The 23,049-nt window shown below is 38.1% G+C and overlaps 1 protein-coding gene across 3 annotated transcripts in view; it reads left to right on the forward strand.

Annotated features, from left to right (window-relative positions):
• LOC122806621 (collagen and calcium-binding EGF domain-containing protein 1-like) overlaps positions 1 to 23,049 on the forward strand; it is an 876,736-nt gene that overhangs the window by 529,783 nt on the left and 323,904 nt on the right. For 2 of the 3 annotated variants that reach the window (XM_044077194.1, XM_044077196.1), the window contains one exon: positions 9,325 to 9,431. The exons of the other annotated variant lie outside the window; for it this stretch is intronic. In XM_044077194.1, the coding sequence (XP_043933129.1) occupies positions 9,325 to 9,431 (107 nt within the window). The remainder of the gene's footprint in view (positions 1 to 9,324; positions 9,432 to 23,049) is intronic. 3 annotated transcript variants of the gene reach the window in all.

The raw sequence follows: 23,049 nt of genomic DNA on the forward strand, positions 1-23,049 counted from the left end.
AAACAAAAAAAAAAACAACACCTAACTTCAGGTCCTCCAAACACTCCACAATTGACCTGATTATTATAACATAGCAAACTCCATCTCCAGTGTAAACATTCTGCCACCATCACTAAGTGACTACTGCCTAATCACCTTTACAGTTGTCAGCCATTCTATAAAACTATCACCAATATTAAAAGCCTTCAGAAATATACCTTCTAAAGTGGTTTGCCAGAATAGCACAAACATAAACAAACTCAGAAGCTTTTTCACAGCCCACAACTGGAACCATATACTCTCCTTACATGACCCTAATACAGCATCTGTAAACTTAACCAACTTTCTACTTCAGCTGCAATACAAATTCTTTCCTCTTATTTACAGACTTTATAAACTCACCAAAACTGACAGGCTATCCAATGAACTCAAGCATCTTTTAACTGTAAGGGATTAAGCAGGGGAGAAATAGAAACAACCCCCCACAACTTACCTCTTTTTCAGTCTTACATAACCAAGTCAAGAAGTCTATTAGAAGGCACAAAAGAAATACCCAAAGAAAGAAAGAAATTACCCTTACATTCCGACAACCACTTTTTAAAAGGGATTGACCTTCTTACAGGAAGAAAACTTCCTCTTGTCATGCTGTCTAGAAACACCATTCAATGTGGTACAACAAAATGTTCCCCAGAAAAATTATTTTTACAAATTTAGCAATCTCCCCAAAATAAACTCCACATCTCCCACAGATCATGCATTGCCTACCCTGCCACCATTCATCTCCTTCTTCTGCTTCAAATACATACATCCCAAAGAAGTCTCTGTTGTACTAGAAAATATTTCCACTGACACAGCTTCTGGATCTAGCAACATAAATCCCTGGTTCATATATTATAGCAATAGTGTAGTAGGCAGAGCATTCACCTTATGAGTAGCCATTCCTGATTTGAGTCCCACTGCAGCACATTCCATTTAAATATTGTATGTCAAAGTCTCATCCTTACATTTTTTTGTCTGTAATAAATTGTACTCATGGAGCTTTTCTCCCTGGGCCTCCACTGAAAATGGACTTGTATCCAGTTGGACTCTCCCGGTCAACAAATGTAAAATAAATAAATAAATATATCACTGCAGAGATTATCTATGTCTTCCTCTCACCCACACAAATAATGTGTCTCTCACAAAACATCATAACACAAATTTGGAAAACTTCCAATTAAACTTTTCCCAAAGCAAACCAACCTAAGAGGTACCTCTCAATCCCATACAATATTCTGGAAAAGATGTTCTACACTCAACTCTCTCTCTATATCCTTCAACAGTACCACCTGCTCTCCTGCAAACAGCATGGTTACTGGCACAACAAAGTGTTATATGGCAACCCACACTCTGTTTCACTACTTTGTGCAAAACACTGAAGTAGGGCTATCACTGAATTCCAACAAGTTGCCATGAGGTTTTCATCTTACAAACATCTTGCTATAACTTTACAATTCAGCCTGCATTTATTGTAAATAGCTGTATTTAATTTACTACAGAATGGGATTGATATAGACACTGTAGTAAAACGTTGCTGCAGTAGCTTTGTCGCTTCACAGTAAGACGTTGACCGGTTCGATTCTCAGCTAAAGCGTCTTCTGTGTAGAGACATGCATGACTGGGCATACATTCGTTGAAGGTTGTGCATCAGGACTGGCAACTCGGTACGTAAAAATCTACTGCCAATCATTAGCGGACCGGAGTTCTGCTGTGGTGACCCCTAACCGGGAAAAGCCGAAAGATACAACATAAGTAAAACGTTTTCCCTGTACTTCTAATGAAAATATGTTCCATGCACCCACACTATCTCATTAATTACAAATTAAATCCAGGTACAGACAGACAAGTAAGCAAAGAAATACACAAATAGATCCGTTTTCCCTTTCCATTGATTTTGATTTTTATATTTCAGGTTACTTTTTCAGACTTACCAGTAAAAAATCACATTTGTTTTTGACTTTTTATTTCTGTTTCTTCATCTATTCATAACCCAGTTTTGTTTCTAGGGCATATTCTAATATAGCACATGGTTTTTACTGTAAAAGACATTATTCCTCAGTCACATTTCCTCACATCTCTAATAGCCAGCCAATCTGACTTTACGCTAAACCTTTCTGTTTTCCTCTCCTGCCTTCCCCCTTCATTTCAATACACACTCATACTTTTTATTTTGCACACTCACCTAATGTTATCCTCCCAATACTACCCTCAAGCTACTTCCTAGTTTTAACAATTATTTTTTTTCCTTTTACCTTCACTTCGCCACCCAGCTACTCCCTAGCTTTAATATATACTTTTTACTGTTCACATTCACTCCTCCTCTCTCATTTCCTTCTATTTTATTCATACTTACTCCGCATGTACAATGCTAGCACTCTACACAATTGCATTATTATTATCCCAACAACTGCTGCCTTCCTTAAATCTTACCAGGACCTAACCTGTCTACACAACTCTCCATACTCACCCCAGTCATCTTCCAAACAGTGCACATCTTGAACTATTAACAGCCCAAAGTCTCTTCTCCACTGCTACTGTCCACCTTTTTTAAAATAAGGTATTACACCCACAACAAAGTAATCAGCAAGCCTTCCTGTAAACCAAAGCTGAAATTCAAACACCCTTTTACATACTCCCTGTGGTGTTTTGACTTGAAAACATGGGATGACATCCTTCCTAACCCAGGTCGCAGGTTGCAGAACCACTCAACAGCATAACAAGTCTCCCTCTATACACAGCTACCTTTAGACGTATAAGAAACAAACTTCCTAGTGTGCATGCCTGGGTAGCCTCCCACTCCCCAGGTATACTAATAAGCACTGAAGCGTGGCTTAAACAAGAAGTAAAAGTTGAAGAAATCTCACCCAGGCATATAACACCATAAGACTTGACATGACCCATAAAAGGTGGTGGGTTGGCTATCAAATACAAAAATGCTTTAAACCACTTTAGTTCTCATATAACCCCACCCCCACTCTTCAGTGCTGAAATAATTGTAGCATCCTTGCACATTAATGTTCACAAAAGCCTTTGCATAATAGAAGCTTACTTTTCCTCCAGAAAATAAAGTTACTGATAAAGAACTTTGCTCTCTTGGGCATCAATCTACATCTCATTTGTGACAATCATTTTAGGAGATCTGAATATTGATTAACTATTGAAAGTAACAGTCCTTCTAGTGTCATTAAGTTACATGTTTTCACTCAGTTTATTTTAACTCCCACAAGGTACAATAAAAACTCTTGTAGAGCCCCTACCTTAGATTGGGTTCTATCTAATGCTCCAAACCAAATCCTCTCAACAGGTGCCTTACCCAATACCTTACATGATCACCCACCCATCTTCACGATAAGGCATCATAAATCTAACCAAAAAATGCATCGGTACAACTTTGCTCATAACCGCTCCTCCTTTAGTAAGGACTAAATCAGCGTAGCACTAAAATCAGTTAACAGGCAGGCTCTTCAAATCCTTCCACTTGATGAAGATGTAGCCCTGTTCAACTCAATTTTCCTTAACATGCTAAATGACCTAATCCTAAAAAGAATTAAACTGAATCCAACATACTGGCTTTCAAAAAGTACTAAACTGCTCATGAAAGACTGAGACATAGCCTAGAAAAAAGGGAAGCGAGTTAAAAGCCATAGCTGCCCATCAATACTTTGAACACCTCAGAAACGCCACTAAAAATCAAATCAAAATTGATAAAAAACTGCTATGTTGATATACAGGCATCAAATTATAACAAAAAGCTGTTAAACCCAGTGCAACAACATAAACTGCTCCTATGTCATCTGATAACTAATCATACTGACAGCATAGCCAGCAAATTCAGTCCCCACTTCATCCACACAGTGACTGCTCTTATTGAATTCTCAGCACAGGCAGACACAGGCTGCTGTCTTCCCTTATTAATCCCCAAAACAGTGGAACTCAAACCAGTCTCAGTTTCTACAACAAAAAAAATATTACTAACTTTAAAATCTACAACTCTTGCCCCTGATAAAATGCCATCTGAGTACTTAAAATTGCTGTTGATGCCCAAGATTTTCCTATCTCTATCATAATTGACCATCCATCCTTGATTACTTGTATATTTCTGATAACTATGTTATTTTTGTAATGCTGGAAGTTTTCTGAAAATTTTCTCCCAGGGCCTCAGCTGAAAAGTGTTAGCTTTCTGTCCAGCCAGACTATCCTGGTAAACAAAAACAATGAATAAATAAATAAATAAAAGTAAGCTGAAATGGAGCAGGAAAACTAGATATGAAAACCATGAGACACATTTTTTTTCAAATTTTGTGGTAAGGATCATCCTCTGAATGTTTAAGTAACATAATGAAAATGTTAATTGACATTATCTGTCTTATGGCAGATTGCCACAGTGACACCAAAATTAATATTGTTGCTTTTTCTACTTAGCCTGCATGTTCTCTATGTCTGTATTGGTATTTGTAATAGCATAGCTAGGTTGGGGGGAGAGGTGAAAATGCCCCCAGGCACAAAGTGCTAGAGGGAGCAATCAGAAGGACATCCATCATCTTGATTGCTCACAGGTTTATAGAAAGTTACTAGGCTAATGCCCCTAAAGCCCTTACAAGCCTAGACATATTTATCCTGAGTTGCCCCAATTGTCAATAGTTAGATGAGTGAAGTTCACAGAGGTAAGGGTCTATGGTAGTTAATAACGATTTCCTCTGTCCAGGAGGGACATGGGCAACAACCCGGGAGTGAATTTGCAGTCACCCGTCCATTAATATAGGTTGCATTTAAAGAGGGTCAGGGTGGGGCTGTATTTCACATGAAATGGGAGCTTGTTTCAGAGAAGTGGCAGTCTCTTAGGGATGTATCTACCTCTCCAGCATGACCTGTTCATGTCAGAGGCTAGGTTAAGATCCCTGAAGCGAATGACCCTCCCACAGCTTGATTTACGAATGTGTAGCATTTCCATCAGGGCTGGGTCAGAGACTGCCCTGTTAAGCCAGGCACAGGCCACCCCTTTGCAACCTGTAGAATACAGTGACAGGGCTTTCAGTCTTTCTGTATAAGACTTGTTTGGTGTACTCTGTACTTTCTGGGTGAGAAACCTTTGTGGTCTGTCCAATTGTTGCAGGTGTATGGTGAAGTGCATGCAAAAGGGGGCATTGTAGTCAGTTATTGGTCTGATGAGGGCCAAGTATAAGGGAATTATGACATCTTCAGATTTCCTTACTACTGTGGATATGTGGTAGTCAAAGATCAGGTTGCTATCAGTCTGAGTACCCAGATCATGTACCAGTTAGTCTACACTTGTGCTATCTATAATGAAATGAGCAAGAAAGTCATCTTTTCCAAAGGGAATAATAATCCATTTAGTTTGCATTTAGATCATTTGTCTGGGTTAACCCTGTCTTCAGTATATTAACATCATTTGGGGACTCAGTCTTTGCTCCAAATTTGCAATCGTCAGTGAACTTGGTTAGCCATAGGCCACCCAGGTTTGCCCGGACTTCTGAGAAATAAATTCCAAACAGTAAGGGATTCCTTTCTGTATTTCTCTTCCAATATCTTTGGTGCTGCTTTTTTTGTATTGATTAGTTTTGCTTTCTCCGTTGCATAGATATTACACCATGTTAAATCTCTCTTTCTTTCCCATGTCTATATTTCTTCTTGAGATGTCTCCTGATGTTCCTGTTTCTCCTTACTTTGGGGTCCATCATGCTGTGATGTAACCTGTATTAGAACTTTTACACCAAATCCTTCACTTTGCAGGCAGTCCATAACTTCAACTTCTATGTTTTTAACTTCTACTTTACTAATCTTCTTTTCTACATTCCCTGTTTGTGATATTATTTTTTTTATTATGAAATTTTCCATTTCTGGATGTCTTTGCCTGTATTTCTCTTCGAACATCTTTGGGGCTGCCTTATTTATATTGATTAGTTTGACTTTCACCTTTGCATAAATATAGCACCATATCAAATCTCTCTTTCTTTCCCATGTCCATATTTCTTTTTTATACTTTTCAAATATCTCTAGGTTTTGTTGTTTATATTTTTGCACTTTCTCATATGCTTCTTTTTCCAAACAGGTCAAAGTTTCTTGGTCTATATACTGCTTTTCACAAATCTGTTGTATTAATGAACACAAATTTTTATATGAAGCTTCTGATGTTTTTTTTTGTGGAATTATTTTTCTTTCTTCTAATTTCTCTCTTAATCTTTTTGTATATCTTGAGTCTGAAAATTCTGGGCTTTTTGCATAATAGAAACAATATGTAATTTCTTTCTTATCCTCAATAGTCCACTGTATCGTCTTTACAGCTCTTCTTTGGCCTATCAATTTTTGTGATTTTTGTGGACTGCTACTTCCTTCTACAAGGGGGTGGGGCATCCACCCCCTGGACCTGGCCTAGCCCCATTGTAGGAATGTTTCTGTATTTTGAGGAGTCTGCACTGTCATATTTACCCATCATGGCACCAGTGTACCTACCAGGATTGGGCACTTTTTTATTCTGGGTCTTATGCACCCAGCAATCTTTTTTAATTTTTGACCTACTTCTGTCCATGATATATTTTATATAAATATAGTCTCTATATCAGTGTTGTCTTGGTGAGATTTTGTGAAAACCAGAGTCCACCTTGTGAAGGTACTCACGAAGACTTGAGGATGAATTTAGTTTCAGCTATACTGCTCTCCTTTACTTGCTGACTTATGTCTCCATTCAGACCCCTGGACCATGGCGTTGCAGCCAAGTTGTATATGCAGCGCACGACGCACTTTCCAACGACCGTCATGCGCTGCATATACAACTTGTGCAGAGTTTTGACATGACATTTAAACGTTTTTGTACGATAATGAGTGAAACATAACTAACTTGATGTCTGAACGCTACAGTGAAACAAAAAGCCCCATGGTGATTCTGATGAAGTCTCGCGATACGAGACGAAAGAGCGCTCAATCTGTGTGTTTTATGTGGAAATAAAGAGCTTTGGTTCTACTTTGTAAGAGTTCTCCTTTCTATAGTACTGTGGTATTGGAGGACAACCTTTATTGTGCCAAACAGTGGACTTGCATTTTCGTGTTGGTATAACTGCTTTGCTGCTACGTGTTCGTGTGGCTTGTGGACACTATAATTTATATTTTGAGAGGAAGCTGTTTAAAAGTGTTAATAACATGAATAATTCATACTTCCACAGTGTTTTGCTACTAAAACATTGCTATAACACACTCACCGCAGTGGAAAAATGTGTTTTTTCAAAAGTCTCTTTCCAGATACTGTTGAGAAAACCCTGCCACTTGGTGGCAATATTGCTTCATGCAGGCATATAATTAGTAGTTGACTAAGTAGGTACCATAGGGTCACATATGTAAACAGTTGATTAATGACTGCAGTGGACACGGAGTATTCACTGCACAACAAAAAAATGACATTTCACAAGATCAGTTAATTATACTAACGCAGATTGTACAAAACAAAGCTATATATTCAAACTTTATTATTAATAACCATATTAAGACATCTATAAAAGTGGGCTACAATTTCCAAAGACTAGAGCTATAAAAAGTCGCTTGTAACATATTAATAATACACATTTAGAATTCATGGCAACAGCACCTTGATCCAACTTCCTTTCTCAGACATCTTCCTTAACCCCTAAGAGTTTTTTTTGCATGCTATGGAGGTCACTAAAGAGGTGATGGCAGTTTTTAGCTGAGCATGGAATCACAGCACTACCAAAGTAAAGTCCGTAAAAAGTAAATGTCTTTTAAAGGCTGCTAGAGACAAAGACATGATTTGTTTTTCCAGGACAGTTTCCATGGAAGGCAGTCTGTTATTTTATTTGCTGTTCATGGATTATGCTACTGCCTTTTTTGCTTTTTTAACTAGAGCAATTAATGGCAAATTATCCAGTTTGTATTGAATTCAAATGGTAGGAAATAAACTTTCATCATTTTTTGGGGTACACACTATTATAATATAATATAGCTGGGCATATCTTTCAATCACAAAGCCAAAAATAATGGAAGAGGGGGTAGACATAGGCCCCAAAACAGCGACAGATTAAAAAAATTCTTATAAACTTAGAAAGTTTGTAGAGGAATATGTTTTATATTAGCATGTATTTCCTGAATAATATGATATCTGAAATTCAAATGCCTGTCTGATTTACCTGAAGACTACAAATTGTATGAAAAGTAAGAGGCAAAAATCTGGACGGTCTGCAAAACTCTGGAAAGTTGAGATTTATGCGGATGAGTGCTACCAGATCAAGCCAGAGAGGCGAACTGCAGAGCAACCTTCTATGTTTTAATCAGAGATGGGCCATTAAGTACCTTTATACATTTGCAAGTATACAATACATGGCAAGATTTTTTTCACAGTTGCTGTTCACAGCCATAGTGGGTAGTACAAAGAAACCCTCTGTTATAGGTGACTCTGAAATGTGACTTCATTTTTTTTAAGATTTGCACTGGTGCAAACCCAGTTTTCACTGCTTCCTTGCCCCCCCTTCAAATGAGGTTCCCACTGTGTATTCGAGAGATTATAAGATGAGACACAAAACTTAGAAGAATTAAGTGTGATTGGGGAACTTCAGAGATAGTGCCCTTCATATGTAGCTGACTGGATCTTTGCTACCAAGGTTTGACCCAGCAATGCATTTGACAACAATTTTTTGGTTTTATAGGTGATAAACATTTATAAGTTTTACCCCAAAATCATGAGAAGCAGAACTTGTCGAGGTTTATCCATCCTTAACAATGCATATTTATCTGACATTTTAAGCAGGCTGTTTTGTGTGGAAATCAGCTCTTTATGGAATGCACTTTCTCACTATTTATTGGTTAATCCATTACAGAAATACCTACATTGTTTTCCTGTTGCATGGATGAAAGCAGGAAGGCTATTACGTTAGCAACAGGAGCACCTAATTAATAAATTGCTAAGCAAACACAGCTCAGCAGCATGGCATACAATTCCATTTTCATTTCAATATAGTAGCTTGGTGAAAAAAATAAAGCAACATATATGAACTGTATTCAAATAGCAACTGAAAGTTTTTTTGATAGTTTTAAAGAGGGTCTGATCTCCTATCAGTCTCTAATAAATTGAATGTTACTGAAATACCAATATATGCATTTAATTTTGCATTGCTGCTGTCTTTGAAGTGTGTACACATATTCTAGGACTAAAATGTCAAAGCCTAGTACATAAATGGCAGGTGTCTGTTAATGAACATGTAAAAGACTCAGTACTAGTTAAAAGTGACCTGTCATTATTGGCAGTCCTATCACAGTAGTGATCTGACATCTATTTCCTTTTAGCAACACCACAAATCAAGTTTGAAAACCTCGTAAGTGTTGATACATGCTCAGTGCACTGTGAAGAGATTGCAAACATGTGGCAAACCCTCCTGCACCTGAAGCAAAAGGTAAAGCATTTAAAGCAGCTTGTAAATATATAATACCAGTACCTAGACACTGTAGATTTAAACCAGACACTTTACAGGTACAAATGTCACCTGTGCTGGATTTGTTTGAATATAGTGCTAATGAATTACAGAACAAGAGAGTTTATATCCAGTGCATGTTTTTTCACTAATATGTAGAATGCCTAAATACAGCATACAGGGTATGCCAAAATTTGCATGAGATCTCAGGGCAGTATTCGTAAACCTTTTGGGGCATGGCATATTGTTGGTACCGAAACCCTATGTGATTCCTAGTTAAAGGTAAACAATTCAGTAATACCTTGTATGCTGACTTACCCTATTGTAGTGCCATTGTATTTGTGCATGGAATATGGATTTGCATACAGGTGGACTCCAGATACTATTGTCGTCAGCTTAATGATCTTCCTTCCTTGCAATATATTGTCTATGTATAAAGCTGAGCAGGATATTAACACTGAATAAAAAAAAAAACTCCTTTGCATAGAAGGCAAAATCATAGTAGCAACAGAGATCCCTGTGGTGCAGTCACTCTTACTTGCACAACCATACACTGACACTGCCAAACGCCTGCACATAACATCTCACATGCCACCAGATCACCTTACTAACGCAAAAGAGCAATGACCTTAACTCTGCTGTCACGCTAAATGAATGGCAGCTCTTTATGAATTGCAGTTAGGCATATTAGCAGAGGACATTGCAGCAATCTGTGCCCTTCTGCTCAGTGTTCCACTTTAATGCCTAACATGAAACACAGTGATTGGAATGTATGTAGCACCAGCAGAAGTGCCATTAAGGTGGGCAAAAGGAAGGGTAAGGTATTAGGGAGTGCGACTGGCAGTTACCAATGTGACTTTTTTTTTTACAATTCTGGCATTCAGAAAAGAATGCTGATAATGTAACTGGTGTCACATTTGAAGTGCTTAGTGTATGGTATCTTAACTGTAACAAGCTAACTAATTATCAGCAAGAGAAATTGGGCTCTGTCCTGTGATATGAAAGCCAATTTCAAGGGACTATAGCTGATCAAGTTTGTCAATGATGCAGGTTGGGGGAGGTTAGCAAATCCCATTCTGATATTTAGATTCTACAGTAAGGAATGGACCAAACAAATGATTAGTGTGATATTCCTGGGCTTGCCTTCCATACCAATGAATGCAGCATAGTGTTCTTTGATAGATCTAGCGTCACTATTGCCTACCAGATGGATAATATTACACTTAAATTTGATACAGTCATCGGGGACTTTTGTACATCTGTCAATAACAGACTCTCCTTTTAACATCATATCTCTGAGGTAGTTAGAAACTCCTTATTCTTTGCACAACGTATACTTCATGGCATCTTCTCAAGGTCCAAAGAAGTTACAGTCCCTCTTTAGTCATCCCTTCTTAAGCCCATCACTTAATATAATGGACCCTTCAGTACATACCTTGCTAAGCACCTAAACAGGCTCCAGAGGCCTCACTGTTTCCTGAATAAAAAGATCTCTCATCCCAGTGCTGTTTGCTACTCTGATAGACTAAAAGCCTTGTCCCTGTGGTCAGTGTCATACAGACAGTTGAGGGGTGATTTCTACTTATCCTTCCATGCTATTGTTGACTCAGAACTCTTACAGCTAAATATAACCAGTGGTAAAGCTAAACACTCATTCTACATGCCTAAACCTGTATTCTCACACCAACATCCCCATATTGCACAACGGATATTTGTCCCAGTGTATACACCATTTTTAGGATAGGTTGCTCTTATGTATCAGAGTACTTCTGTAGAAGCCTTTAAAATGAGTCTGGATGACTGGATGGGCGAATGCAGATTTTCACTTTGGATATGTGGAGAAATTCTACTTAATGTGGGGCACTGTTAGTCTCACACCAGTTTTCAGTGATGTGGCTGAGCTTCTTGATGGTCTCCTTTTGCTGTAAGGTCATATGAACATGACACACCCTTAGTTAAGTCTTGTATCTATTTTGACAGTTCATCTTTTCACTGAGAATACAAACACCTCCTTCTCTACTAGTACAGAGACTACATTGTATGTATCTGTGATCCCCTCTGATAAGACTTGCAAAGGATCATAGATGTATAAGTTCTACAGGTCCTCATAACATATGAATAATATACTAGCAAACACCAAACAATTTCTCCAGCACTTTGCAAGGATCCTTGATAGTGATGGACTATAGATTGTACCTCCTGAATCAGAGGTTCCAATCTCAGATGAAGTCCCTTTTCCAGTGCTTGACAGAGGTTTTCTCAGGGAAGTTAAGGAGCATGAAAGAAGGCTGTATAGACACTACTGAGACTGTGGTGGTGCATGCCCGAGTTCTCTCTAACTTGTACATAACATCTGTCAACCATCACTTTGTCTGCTCAGTCTTATAACTGGTACTAGACCCGATTAGTCTAGTGACCATGTGATACTCTGCAGGGAATAACAATGTAAAACAGTGTCTAACAAGCACCTTGTTATCTAGATAGTATTTTCTTTTCCTATCACTGTGTCAGTAATAATATCCCAAGGCAGGTCCCCTGTACATACTGTCACTTTCAAGGTATATTATATACTTGGGTTTGCTTGCTGTGTATGTCATTCTGTCACTACATACAGTACAGACAGTCATTTTAGCATACAGGGATGGTGGAGCACAAGGACAGTTCTCTAGTTTCCAGACCTGAAATGAGATGATTAATGAAAGTTTCCACTTCATTTGCCATCTGTGGTGCAGGGATACCTACCCTCCTGCCTCCCACTCAGACGCGTCAATGTGTTGGCAGCTATAGGGTAGGGTTGCATCACAGTGGTAGTGTCAGAAGCTTTGTGATAGACTGAAGGCACTGATGTTGCCTTCTACAACACTCAAGTCTTATCATTCAGCAAATTGATGTACAGTAATGTTCCATGTTTCAGTAACACCCTGGACATTTTTTGTTTTTTTTTTGTTTTTTAGCGCTTGTCATCCATGATTATACATTCATAAGTTAGCCTCAACTACGTGGTGCTCACTACAGTTAATCAATTCATCTCAATGTAATGCCATAGAAATGTTAGTCAATACCCAAGTTGCATTTAGTGATGACTGCCCATGTCCAGGAAGGTTGTGGGCTCTGTCCCCAGTAAAAATTATACTTTTAGCAAAGTTACAGTTGAGACATGCTTATGCTTATAATGAGCAAAATGCCCTCTGTAACCACCTACGAAGTAAATTGAGCAGGATGCATTTCCCTCTGGTTATAAATGACATGTACTACATTAATTGCTGAAGCTGTGAATGACATGCCCACTGTTTCTTACTAAAAGGACATGCTATTTACACTGACCTCCTTCTCAAGTGCTAAATCATGTGCATTGTTTGTCTTACCCAAATAATAAGTGTTTGTCATTCATTTCCCACAGAGGCAGTAAATGCTGTGGTTGTACATTGAGTGCATTTATTTTGTTAACCACACAGAAACTATTGTACACTTTAATTCTTTAACACTGAAAAGCAATCATGTGCTTATACCATTAGAGACCAGAGTGGTGCCAAATCAAATAATGAAACAGAATAAATCATGCATACATGCCATGGATATAGCAAGACATATGGCATATATGCCACAGTAGATGTGAGAGAATTTAGTTTTTTTGCTCGTTTATTATGATTTATGGTTGCATTTTTTTTTCAGAATGCATTATTTGCTATTTTTTTCCTTCTTAAGACTGTGCTTTTTTGAGTTGTGGGGGAGGGGGTTACATTCAGGATGCTGATGCAATTTAAAAAAAAAAAAAAAAACTGCCTATCCTGTGCATAGTACTGAAAGACTAAGTTAGGTTAATGATCTTCCTACTCAGCCTGTGCTGTCCCACAGCACACAGTCAAGGCCCTATTACTTCTACCATTAACTGACTATTCGTGTTGTCCCTCTCCATTTGGGTAGTTAACATGAACCAGTAATAAACTGTAGAAAGCCAGTCCTTCCTTGAATCCATTTCATGCAGGTAGCTCTTACCTTAAATTCCACAGTGTGTGTGATACCTTTATATGCACTGCCAATCTAACATTATTAATCTTACACTTTCTACAGTTACATTTTCATTCTTCTGGTAACTAGCGATTAACATTCCACATTCCCAAATTCTCTTCAGCTGCCAATGTGTCTGCTTTTTACCTTGCAGACCTACTTGTTGTATCTTTCGGCTTTTCCCGGTTAGGGGTCGCCACAGCGGAACTCCGGTCTGCTAATGATTGGCAGTAGATTTTTACATACCGAGTTGCCAGCCCTGATGCACAACCGTCAACGAAAGTACATCGCCTAGTACTCATCATAAATAAAACTACTTGAAAAGTTATCTTAGCCAAACTACTGCATGCCTTGAACCTTAATTCCATAATTCACAGATCCTATCATAGTTTTGGAATAAGATGCAGAAAGAAATAGCACTCCCTAATGCCATATACAACAAGACGGCAGAAAGAGCACTCTCAGAGGGTGTGTTTGCTGATCTAAGCAACTCTTATCTCCTAATATTTTCTCCCAGTGGTACTCAAATCACACATGCATGGCATCGTTGACTTCGGTTGGTATTCTAGTTACCTTGGAGACCATATAGCTAAGGTTTTAAAAAAAAAAAAAAAAAAAAAAAAAAAAAAACTCCATAAGGAACCACATTCCAAACAACCACCTGATTCATATAGCCACACACCATCCTTAACACTCTACTAGCAAATCCAGTCAGAATAAAATTGCTTCAGTACTAAACACTTGCTATTGATCATCTTTCTTTCCTCCTGCAAAAATACATTGAACACTCAGTAAAGGTGTTTTCCTTCCATTCTTTAAATCAGGTCTATATCAGCATTTCAAAAGCTGAAAATGCCGAATACCAGTTGGCCGACACATAAATGTCGAACTACGACATTGCTGAACAGCCAAATCACTGATTTCTTTCTAACGGAAAGAAAGCGGTTGGCCGTTTCCTTGCACCTGCCCTTTCCGTGACTTTAGTGCGGCCTAGGAGTTAGAATTATTAGTTTTGCACAGCCCCCCACTTAAGAATGTTTGTGTTTGGCGTTGGTGTTTGGCCAACCGATTTCTTTCCCTTGGAAAGAAATCGGTGATTTGGCCATTCGGCAATGTCGTAGTTGGACATTTACGTGTCGGCCAACTGGTATTCGGCATTTTCGTCTTTCGAAATGCTGATATAGACCCCCTTAAATCATTTAGTCCTGAGTAGCAGGAGGGTAATTAGATATGGCCTCATATTCTTGCATGAAATTAACCTGACAACAATTTAGGTGTCTCAAAATATAGTGCATTATCATTCATTCCCCTAAATATGAACATGATTGCATCTCTGTTCCATGGGAAATGTATACTTATGTGTATGGGTCATATTATTCAAGGTATTGCACCTGCAATGTTGATTGAGGTAGATTGTGGATTTAGTATGGGGACTGTTGTATGGGCAGTCAGTCAGTGGAGGTCTGGTGGTGGTTGGATTGATAATTGCACTTGCAATATTGCCTTATACTGAGTATTTGCCTCTTTATTAACATAACCACTCAAGGCCGTCAGTACAAAAATTGTGTCTCACTTTCACTCTAGCCCACCTCAATATTTGTTGTATTTATTTAGTTTGTTGACCAGGAAAGTCAGACTGGGGAGGGTCCATTATCAGAGGTGGCCCTGAGACAAAAGTTATACAGTGAATATTACACTTACGGAAAGTGATTAAAAATTGGTATGGATATAGTAATTTGTGACATGGCTAAGTACCCTTAGAACAAAGTAAAATTAAAAAGTAAATGTAGTATTGCTATAATTTCCAATGCACTGGACATGTATGAACAGTAGAAGCTGTAACAAATAGCGATAGGGAGGCACAGAACAAGGTTGCAATGAAGAGAACTGGTTGTAGCACAATGCTGAACCACCGAGACAGTGTCTCAGAGTGTATTATTAATGAAGTTCTGTTAGATAAAGTTATAGGACCAACGCTATATGAGGAATTCCAGTGAGAGTAGCCTTGAATGAGATAGAGTTTGTGCTGGTTCTGAGTGAGGCTATTTCAGGATTTGGATGCAGTAATGGAAACATGACAGCTCCCCATATTTGTTGCAGTGGTTAAGAAATTAATGAAGGACCATGCACAGTTAAAGGGCTGGATATTTTACATGGGGTGCAGTACTATATAGACAGCTTTCAGAGTTATGTTACTAAGTCTATTCTTTAGCACAAGACAGTTATTGGATTTTAGAGATTCAGTTGTGAATACTGGGTAGATGGCCGGAGGAAACATCATATCTGGAGACAGGCAAGTCCTAGCTTATTAATGAGTAACAGATCTAGATTAATGAAGAGATCTGAGCAGTAGATGAGAGTAAGCAGGAGGAAGACATTTTGATGCAATGGAGAAAATCAAGCTTGCAGTTATATTTGTGGACCACATTAGCAATGTACGTATCAAATTTAACTAGGGACTCATGGTTGACACCTATCAATCGGAAGTTAGGCAGTAATTCTAGTGGTTTGTTTTTTATTGGTTATTTATAATTCTGTAGAATTTGAAGAAGTATATATGCAAAGATGAAGACCACAAGTTTGTTTTTTTTTTCTTTTTCTCTGGAATCTGATTTTAGGGTGGAGCCTTTAATCTATTTCTGAGTAGAGTCGAAGGCTTTCTTCAGAATGGGAGGCACTATGTAGTTGTGTCATGTCACGCAAATGTTGAATTGTGTTGATGGGATGACAGAGTTCAGGCATGTTTTTGACAAATATTAAATAGTAGCAGTACAGCACCTTAGCTCTAGAGGGCACTTAATTGAAGAGGTTATGGCTAAGAAGATAGTCTACACTATCTTACTGCATTGGTGAGATGGGTGAGCTAGCTACTAAACAATCTGAGGTTGAGAATAGCAAAATACGGTTAGGATAATTTTGAAACAAGAAACTGTAACTGACCATGGGAAGACTACTGACAGGTCAAAGAAGATAGCACCAGTGCAGCGTTCTTCATTAAGTTGCTTTCTAACATGATTTGTGACTGCTAGTAGGATGGTTTCACTATTGTGGCTGGATCTGAAATGATGTGAGTTTGAGAGAAGTTTGTTGACCATATGATGCTGTGATAACTGTTGAATGCATTCTGTGAGGTTGTTACAGAGGGGTGGGAGCACTTCAACAGGCTGTAATGGCCTACGTCAGTGGAAGGACCTCCTTTATGGAAGGGTCTTATTGTGGAAGACTTACAGATGCAGATGGAGCTATTTTTTCTGGATATATGGAGTAAGATGTTTCATTGGCACTACTGGGAAACAGGTATGTTGTCTGAGGATGCAAAATATATTTTGAGTTTCTTTATCATTTTACAAATAAATTAGTACATTGGACAGTAGCACTTAATTATTGAGGTAGATTGCAAATTTAGTATGGCAACTGTTGTAGGGACACTCAGTGGAGGTCTGGTGGTGGTGGTGGTGGTAGGAGTGATAATGTGATACATCAGATAATGGTAACAGAATCTTATTACCACATCTAACAAAGCTGTTATTACAGAAACAGGTAAGGGGTAAAAGATTTACCTGGGGATATAAGGGAGTTAATTCTTTTGACAAGTTATGAAGGGGGACCTGCTGCATGGTGGCATAGTACCCTTTTCAGGACAAGATATTTGTCATAATTTCATAGGGGATTGTAAACAGATTGGTGCATTGTAAGATCAGATGTTTTTAGCCTTTTCTTTCATCATGTGCTAAAAGTGAGGCATGGTATACAGGACTGTCTTTTGGTATGACCTTTTGATTCTGATAGGAGCCATGCATTTTTAGATGCCAAGAAAGATGATAACATTTTGTGGATGAGTCAAGGTTAAACAACCATAGGGTTTGCCAACTGACTGACTTAAGAGTTTTGATGAATGTGCTTGAATTAGAATTGCACATATTATGACATTGTGCATACTTATGTATTAACGGGAATGCAATTTTTGTGACATGTGAAAACTGGAGCATGGCCCCTTACCGAGTCTGATAGAATGTCTACGGTGGAAAAGCTGTCAGTATTGGATAATGAGATCCAGTCTACACAAGTATGTTTTTCTGAGTCCTTGTCAGTCCTAGCAATGAGTAGTATCATGGGATTTTCTCCAAATAATTCAGTTTTTAGTGTGTGTGATGCTACTTAGGCCAGCTACCAATCTATGTTGAACTCGTCAAAAGTATAATTCAGTGAGAACATTATTTACAAGCTAAGAGAGGTTTTTTATGTTGTGATTTTCAGGACTGAGGATACATCAAATGCCTATGATGACTTGCTTGGCAGGGATGACTGTAAATGAAATTAGACTGTAGTCAATTGAGGTGGCATGAGTACTTATAATAGTAAGGTTGAGCAGATTGGTGTGTCTGACAATTATTGCAACACAAGGTGCATTTGTGAGTTCTATCTCTCCAAAAACATTATAGCATTGTTGAACTTTAACTACTGATAAACTACTTCATGATAACCTCTGACAACTATTTCTCTAATTGATAACCTTACCCTTTGGCCTATCTCTTTGAATCTACCAGATAACTGCTTTTCCTATGAGATTTCTCCATAATATTTTTTTTCTGTACACCAGCCTTCTTCTATCTCCCCAGTTTCCTGACCTTCATCTGTCTTTCCTGACAGATTTCTCAATTAGCAAAAACAACACCCAGCATTTCTTGTTATCATATGAAGCAGAATAACTTTTATAAAACATCAGCAAAATAAATAAATAATACAGTTTAAATAAACATTGTAATTGGTTTGCTTCCAGTTTAGTGGTTTCTAATTTTTGTTCATTGTATGCTTCCTTGTTTAATGCATTGCAGTTGTTTGACTTCAGTATTAGCTGTTTTTTTTTTTTTTTTTGGCTGGATGACTGACATTTTGGCTGAAATGAGGCCCTTGTAGTCTGGTTCAGTGGCCTGTGAAGATAAATACACACCTATATACACACATGCAAATAAAGGAAGACAATTCACACCCATTTTTGTAAAACTTAACTTCTTGCATGTTTTTACAAGAGAACTAATCTCTGCTTGAAAGACATACCAGAGACATTTTAAAATCTATATTTTTTCCAGTAGGATAATGGCCCTCGTTTTACATAAGTAGCCTCCAGTCTTGTTGATGTTAGTAGCTGGTATAAATAAATGTGCAGTGCTGTAGAACTTTGATCTACTGTATTATTGTTGCTGTGTGGATGAAAAACTTGTACAGATATTTGAAAGTATTGTTTAGGATAGTTTTTGGAGGTATGTTTTCTGTGAAAACAACATCTTTACAAACACTAGTATTTTAGTATTTTCCACAGCACAGGGAATAACTACTAATTTGGCATGCTCAGGGATTATGGGTTTAATAAAGTGGTATAAGGCTACAAATCAAGTGGTAGAAATAAAGCAAATTATTGAGAAAGTATAATATAGGACAACATTCTTGTCTCAGCAAAAATAAATCTCTTAACAAGAGTTCAAGAACAGAAGGTTGTAGCTGTTTTGAAGCAGTACTGTGTTGCATTGTAGAGGTAGAGAAAAATGATAGGAGTTATAAAAGTAAAATACATTTGAGCAAATCCAGAGAATTTCTGCAGCATTGAAGATGCAAAGACACACACACATCACATATTTCCTGTGGAGAAAATGAAGAACAGGAGATCTGGTTTGTGTGACCCTTATACGTTTTCTTGGTTTACAGTCACAGATTTTAACAGCTCAGGAATGTATGTGAGAGAAACTTTAAGATCCACTACTTCACTTTGTTGATGATATACAACTATTATGAATAAGTTAGAACAGCTCTCAGAGAAATACATCAGACAAGTAGTTATGTTTCAATAGCTGCAATTCTATCTAAATGTGAAGAAAAAATCCTCACCCCTGATGCCTAGCATGAGTATATAGCAAAATATAATAAGAAGCACTTTAAATGATTATGGTGCATGAAAATTGTCCAGACTACAAAGATAACAATGAAAAAAAAAGTTCCGTAGTGGAGTTTCCTTTAATTTAAAGAAAGTAGCAGTGTTACTATCTTCTGTTGCTATCTTTTTAAATGTTATCCTTCACATTCTTCTTAGAGGCATCTCTATGATAACAATATGCTTGATAGTTTAGATCACTGACACCAAAGAAATCTTGTAACCTCCATTAATGTGGAGTCATGGCACTGAAATGGACGCTATAACCGATCTAGTTTATATGACTGAGTTCTCAAAATGTTGAATATGATTGAGAAAATAAGATCAACATTTTGAAAACTAAAAAAATGAATTAACACCAGAAAGTGATTTTGCATGGGTGCAAATTCACCTGCTAATTATATATAGCAAAAAACTCCTATGTTATGGAGATGAGTCAGCAAATAATGGAGATATAATTAAAACTCTCCTGTCAGGAGGGTTGCAGGATGATTTACTTAAAGAAATGATGATGCAGAGTGAACCAGAAAATGAGGGAGATGTTTCCTGGGGGGGACATTATGGAGAAAATACAAAAGGAAGATGCAGAGACAATCCTGAAGAAGAGTGCTGAGGTGGAAAAGAAAACAATTTCCCAAGCCTTATGTACTGAGATCTCAGTACAAAAGGTGCGACTTTTCAAAATGCCAATCATATGGTCTCGACCACATGGAATTTGACATTTTCAACATCTGATCATCTGAAGTAGAATAGTTATAACATGCCTGCTGTCAGAGTCTTTTGTTGTATGCGATGCTAGCATCGTATGGTGTAGACTGGCTTTGATCATACTCCTCACCATTCTAATGTCCCATAAAATAGTCTGCCCTCTACAAATCCTTCCCTGTATTGGGTTTTCTCCCACTGTACCTCTGGCAGACTGTATGACTGTTAACCACTCCGTTTGGCAACATCAGGCCTACAAAGTACTATTGCATGTCATTACTGAATTATGGATCAGTTTATTGTCATAGGCTTTTGGGTATACATCTCCACATCCTTCAAGATAAATTTGTCCATCTAAAATACCACTTCAGAATATACAGAAATGTGATACTGCTGCTAGTTTCCTGGTCCAAATCATTTAGAGCCAATTTTTATACCCCGAGTGGCTATGCTAGTCCTGTAAAAATGTGGAAAAGGGGGTTAACAATGATTATGACTTGTCTGATTTACTTACAGTACATGATGTTGACCAGTCCATCTTATCAGTCAGGGTTAATTTTGCCTTTTCTATGTGCATTACAGATCACTTTCTGCTAAACAGAGAATGCCAATTTACTACTGTCTTTCACAATAGTTTACAGCACAAGTGCTACAAGGTTCCATTTTAGAGTCATAGAACTCACCAAAAGTAAGGAAAAGTACTGCAAGCACTTGCATTATTCAGGAACTTTACAAAGAATCTTACGGTTGGAAATGAATTCTATAACAAGACCTGTCCTGTGGTGCAGAAGGACAATGTCCTAACGCCACCCCTGATGACCCATGTTCAACTAGAAGCACAAGAACTGGAGGGGCTCATTGTGCGATGATGCCAGTGAATTGCTGATGCCAGGTCACTAATCCTGGGTGGTGACTGGAGGGTTGGCTCATTGCATTGATGGCACTTGCAGAAGTGTAGGTGTGTCAACTATAGCCATAGGATTAAGAAATCTATTCCCCAATGGTGTGGTTCTTGTGAGGGCTTTACCATGTGGAGTGGCACCCATGCACACTCTGTGAGCAACAATTTTGGAGCTTGGAAATCTCTCAGGAGGGGTTAGGTAGGGAGACTTAATCCAAGGTGTACAGATCATGCCACACACTCTCCAAATCCACTTGGCTTTCATACTGGGTGAATGGATGAGGTGTTAATTCTTTTGCCACCTGGAAATGAATGGTGTAAAATGAGTGGCATGGACGGTAGGGCTCAATGGTCATTGGAGGATTAGGAACTAAAAAAAATGAATATAGGAAAAAAAAGAAGGTAGACCAAAAGTGTCTAGTAGAAATGCCTACTCTCAATTTCCAAACAATCCTCTAAACACACATAAATATCCTACTTGATACCTTGTTATGCATCTGGTTACTAATGCTGAATCATATTCATTAAGTTATACTTACCAACAAGGTGTTGCCTCTGCTTCCAGCAATTTCTTACAGCTGGGGCATCGCACTGGCTTTTTTCTTCTGGCTACCCAAATAACTATATCTAATCATCCAAACTTCCCATCCCATTCCTGGAATTCCATGCATTGTTAACTCATGATTGTTGTCATATTTTACTATAGATACTCATGTGGTAATAGCTTGGAACATGCCTGTTTGCTGCCATTTGCTTGAAAAGGCAAATGCTCAAACTCCCACTAGCCTGATCTATCATTTGTACACAGCCCTAAACACACCTGACCCTCTAAATTGTATAGCCCTACAAGAACCTAAACTCCAACCCATAAACTCCCACCTAGGTCCCAACTGGAGTCCTTTCTCCCTTACCCTAAACCTCTACTCCCTCTCCAGATCCCTTAAGTCCCCATTAGCTACTCAATCCTAAAACTCCAACTCCCTCCATAAATCTAAGTTTCCCAATCACTTCCTAACTCTAAGACTCTTTCAGCTTCCTTAACCCTAAAATCTCCCTTCTACTCCCTAAGCCTTAAATCTTCCTCCTGCTTCCTCCTCATGGCTGCCTGCTTCACTTCTATTCGAGTTTGAGTCCAAGCAGCAGCCTTCATAAGCTACAAGGCACTTGAGTCCCTGACTTCAAGGCAGTGGTTTTCAAGTGTTTGGGACTCTGGCACCTGCAGTGCTCTTCATAAGTCATTTAAAAGAGAAGTCAAAATAGGTACCAGTCTGACCAATGCATGTCCAAACTGATTGGAATAGGAAACCCTTGCATTGCATCCCCTACCCCTTCACCCAGATGGAGATCTTAAAATTTTGGATTACTATAAGCATATAACAATTTTACTGTTTGCAAAACTATTTGAAAGGACAACAGCATCCTAATCAAACTTTTTTCATGATATTTGACAATCAGCCCTTAAAAGTATACTTTTCAGAAAGGGAAAAAGCACCATTACTGTCTTTACCTTCATCAGAAATGTTAAATCTTCTATATACTTTTAATGCAAGTTCCTTTTAATTCTAATAAGCCATTTTAGGGTAGTAGCTCAGGTGGTTGTAAATGATCCTATGGTTTCTTAATGAAAAAAATCGAAGTAGAATTTTTCCAGTGCCCTAACCAAATTTCTTCTAGTTAGTATGAATACCCCCTTGGGGGGCCTTTAAAAGAGGACTCTGGCCTAGTGGGAGTAACACAGTCAACAAAAAGTAAATGAAATAAACAAATGAATCAAATAAAGACATCAAACATAACTAATCATCATTAGAATTCCAGGTGCTAGGAAGAAATGTATAAAGCATAATTAATATTCTCAAAACAAACTCTGTCAATAATATACAGAAAAAGTATTTTAGTTGATCCAAACAATTCTGACAAACTGTGAGAAACATAGCCAGTAATCAGGTATTTCCAAAACATGCAACATCAACTGTACCCAATGACAATCTCAGACACAACATGGTCAGCAGGTGACAGCTGGTGACTCTTCCTATATCCTTGCTTGCAATATCCAGCATTCC

This window comes from Protopterus annectens, chromosome 7.part0 (genome assembly GCF_019279795.1).
Source record: "Protopterus annectens isolate FY-2018-M chromosome 7.part0, PAN1.0, whole genome shotgun sequence".
In the NCBI taxonomy this organism is placed as follows: domain Eukaryota; kingdom Metazoa; phylum Chordata; order Ceratodontiformes; family Protopteridae; genus Protopterus; species Protopterus annectens.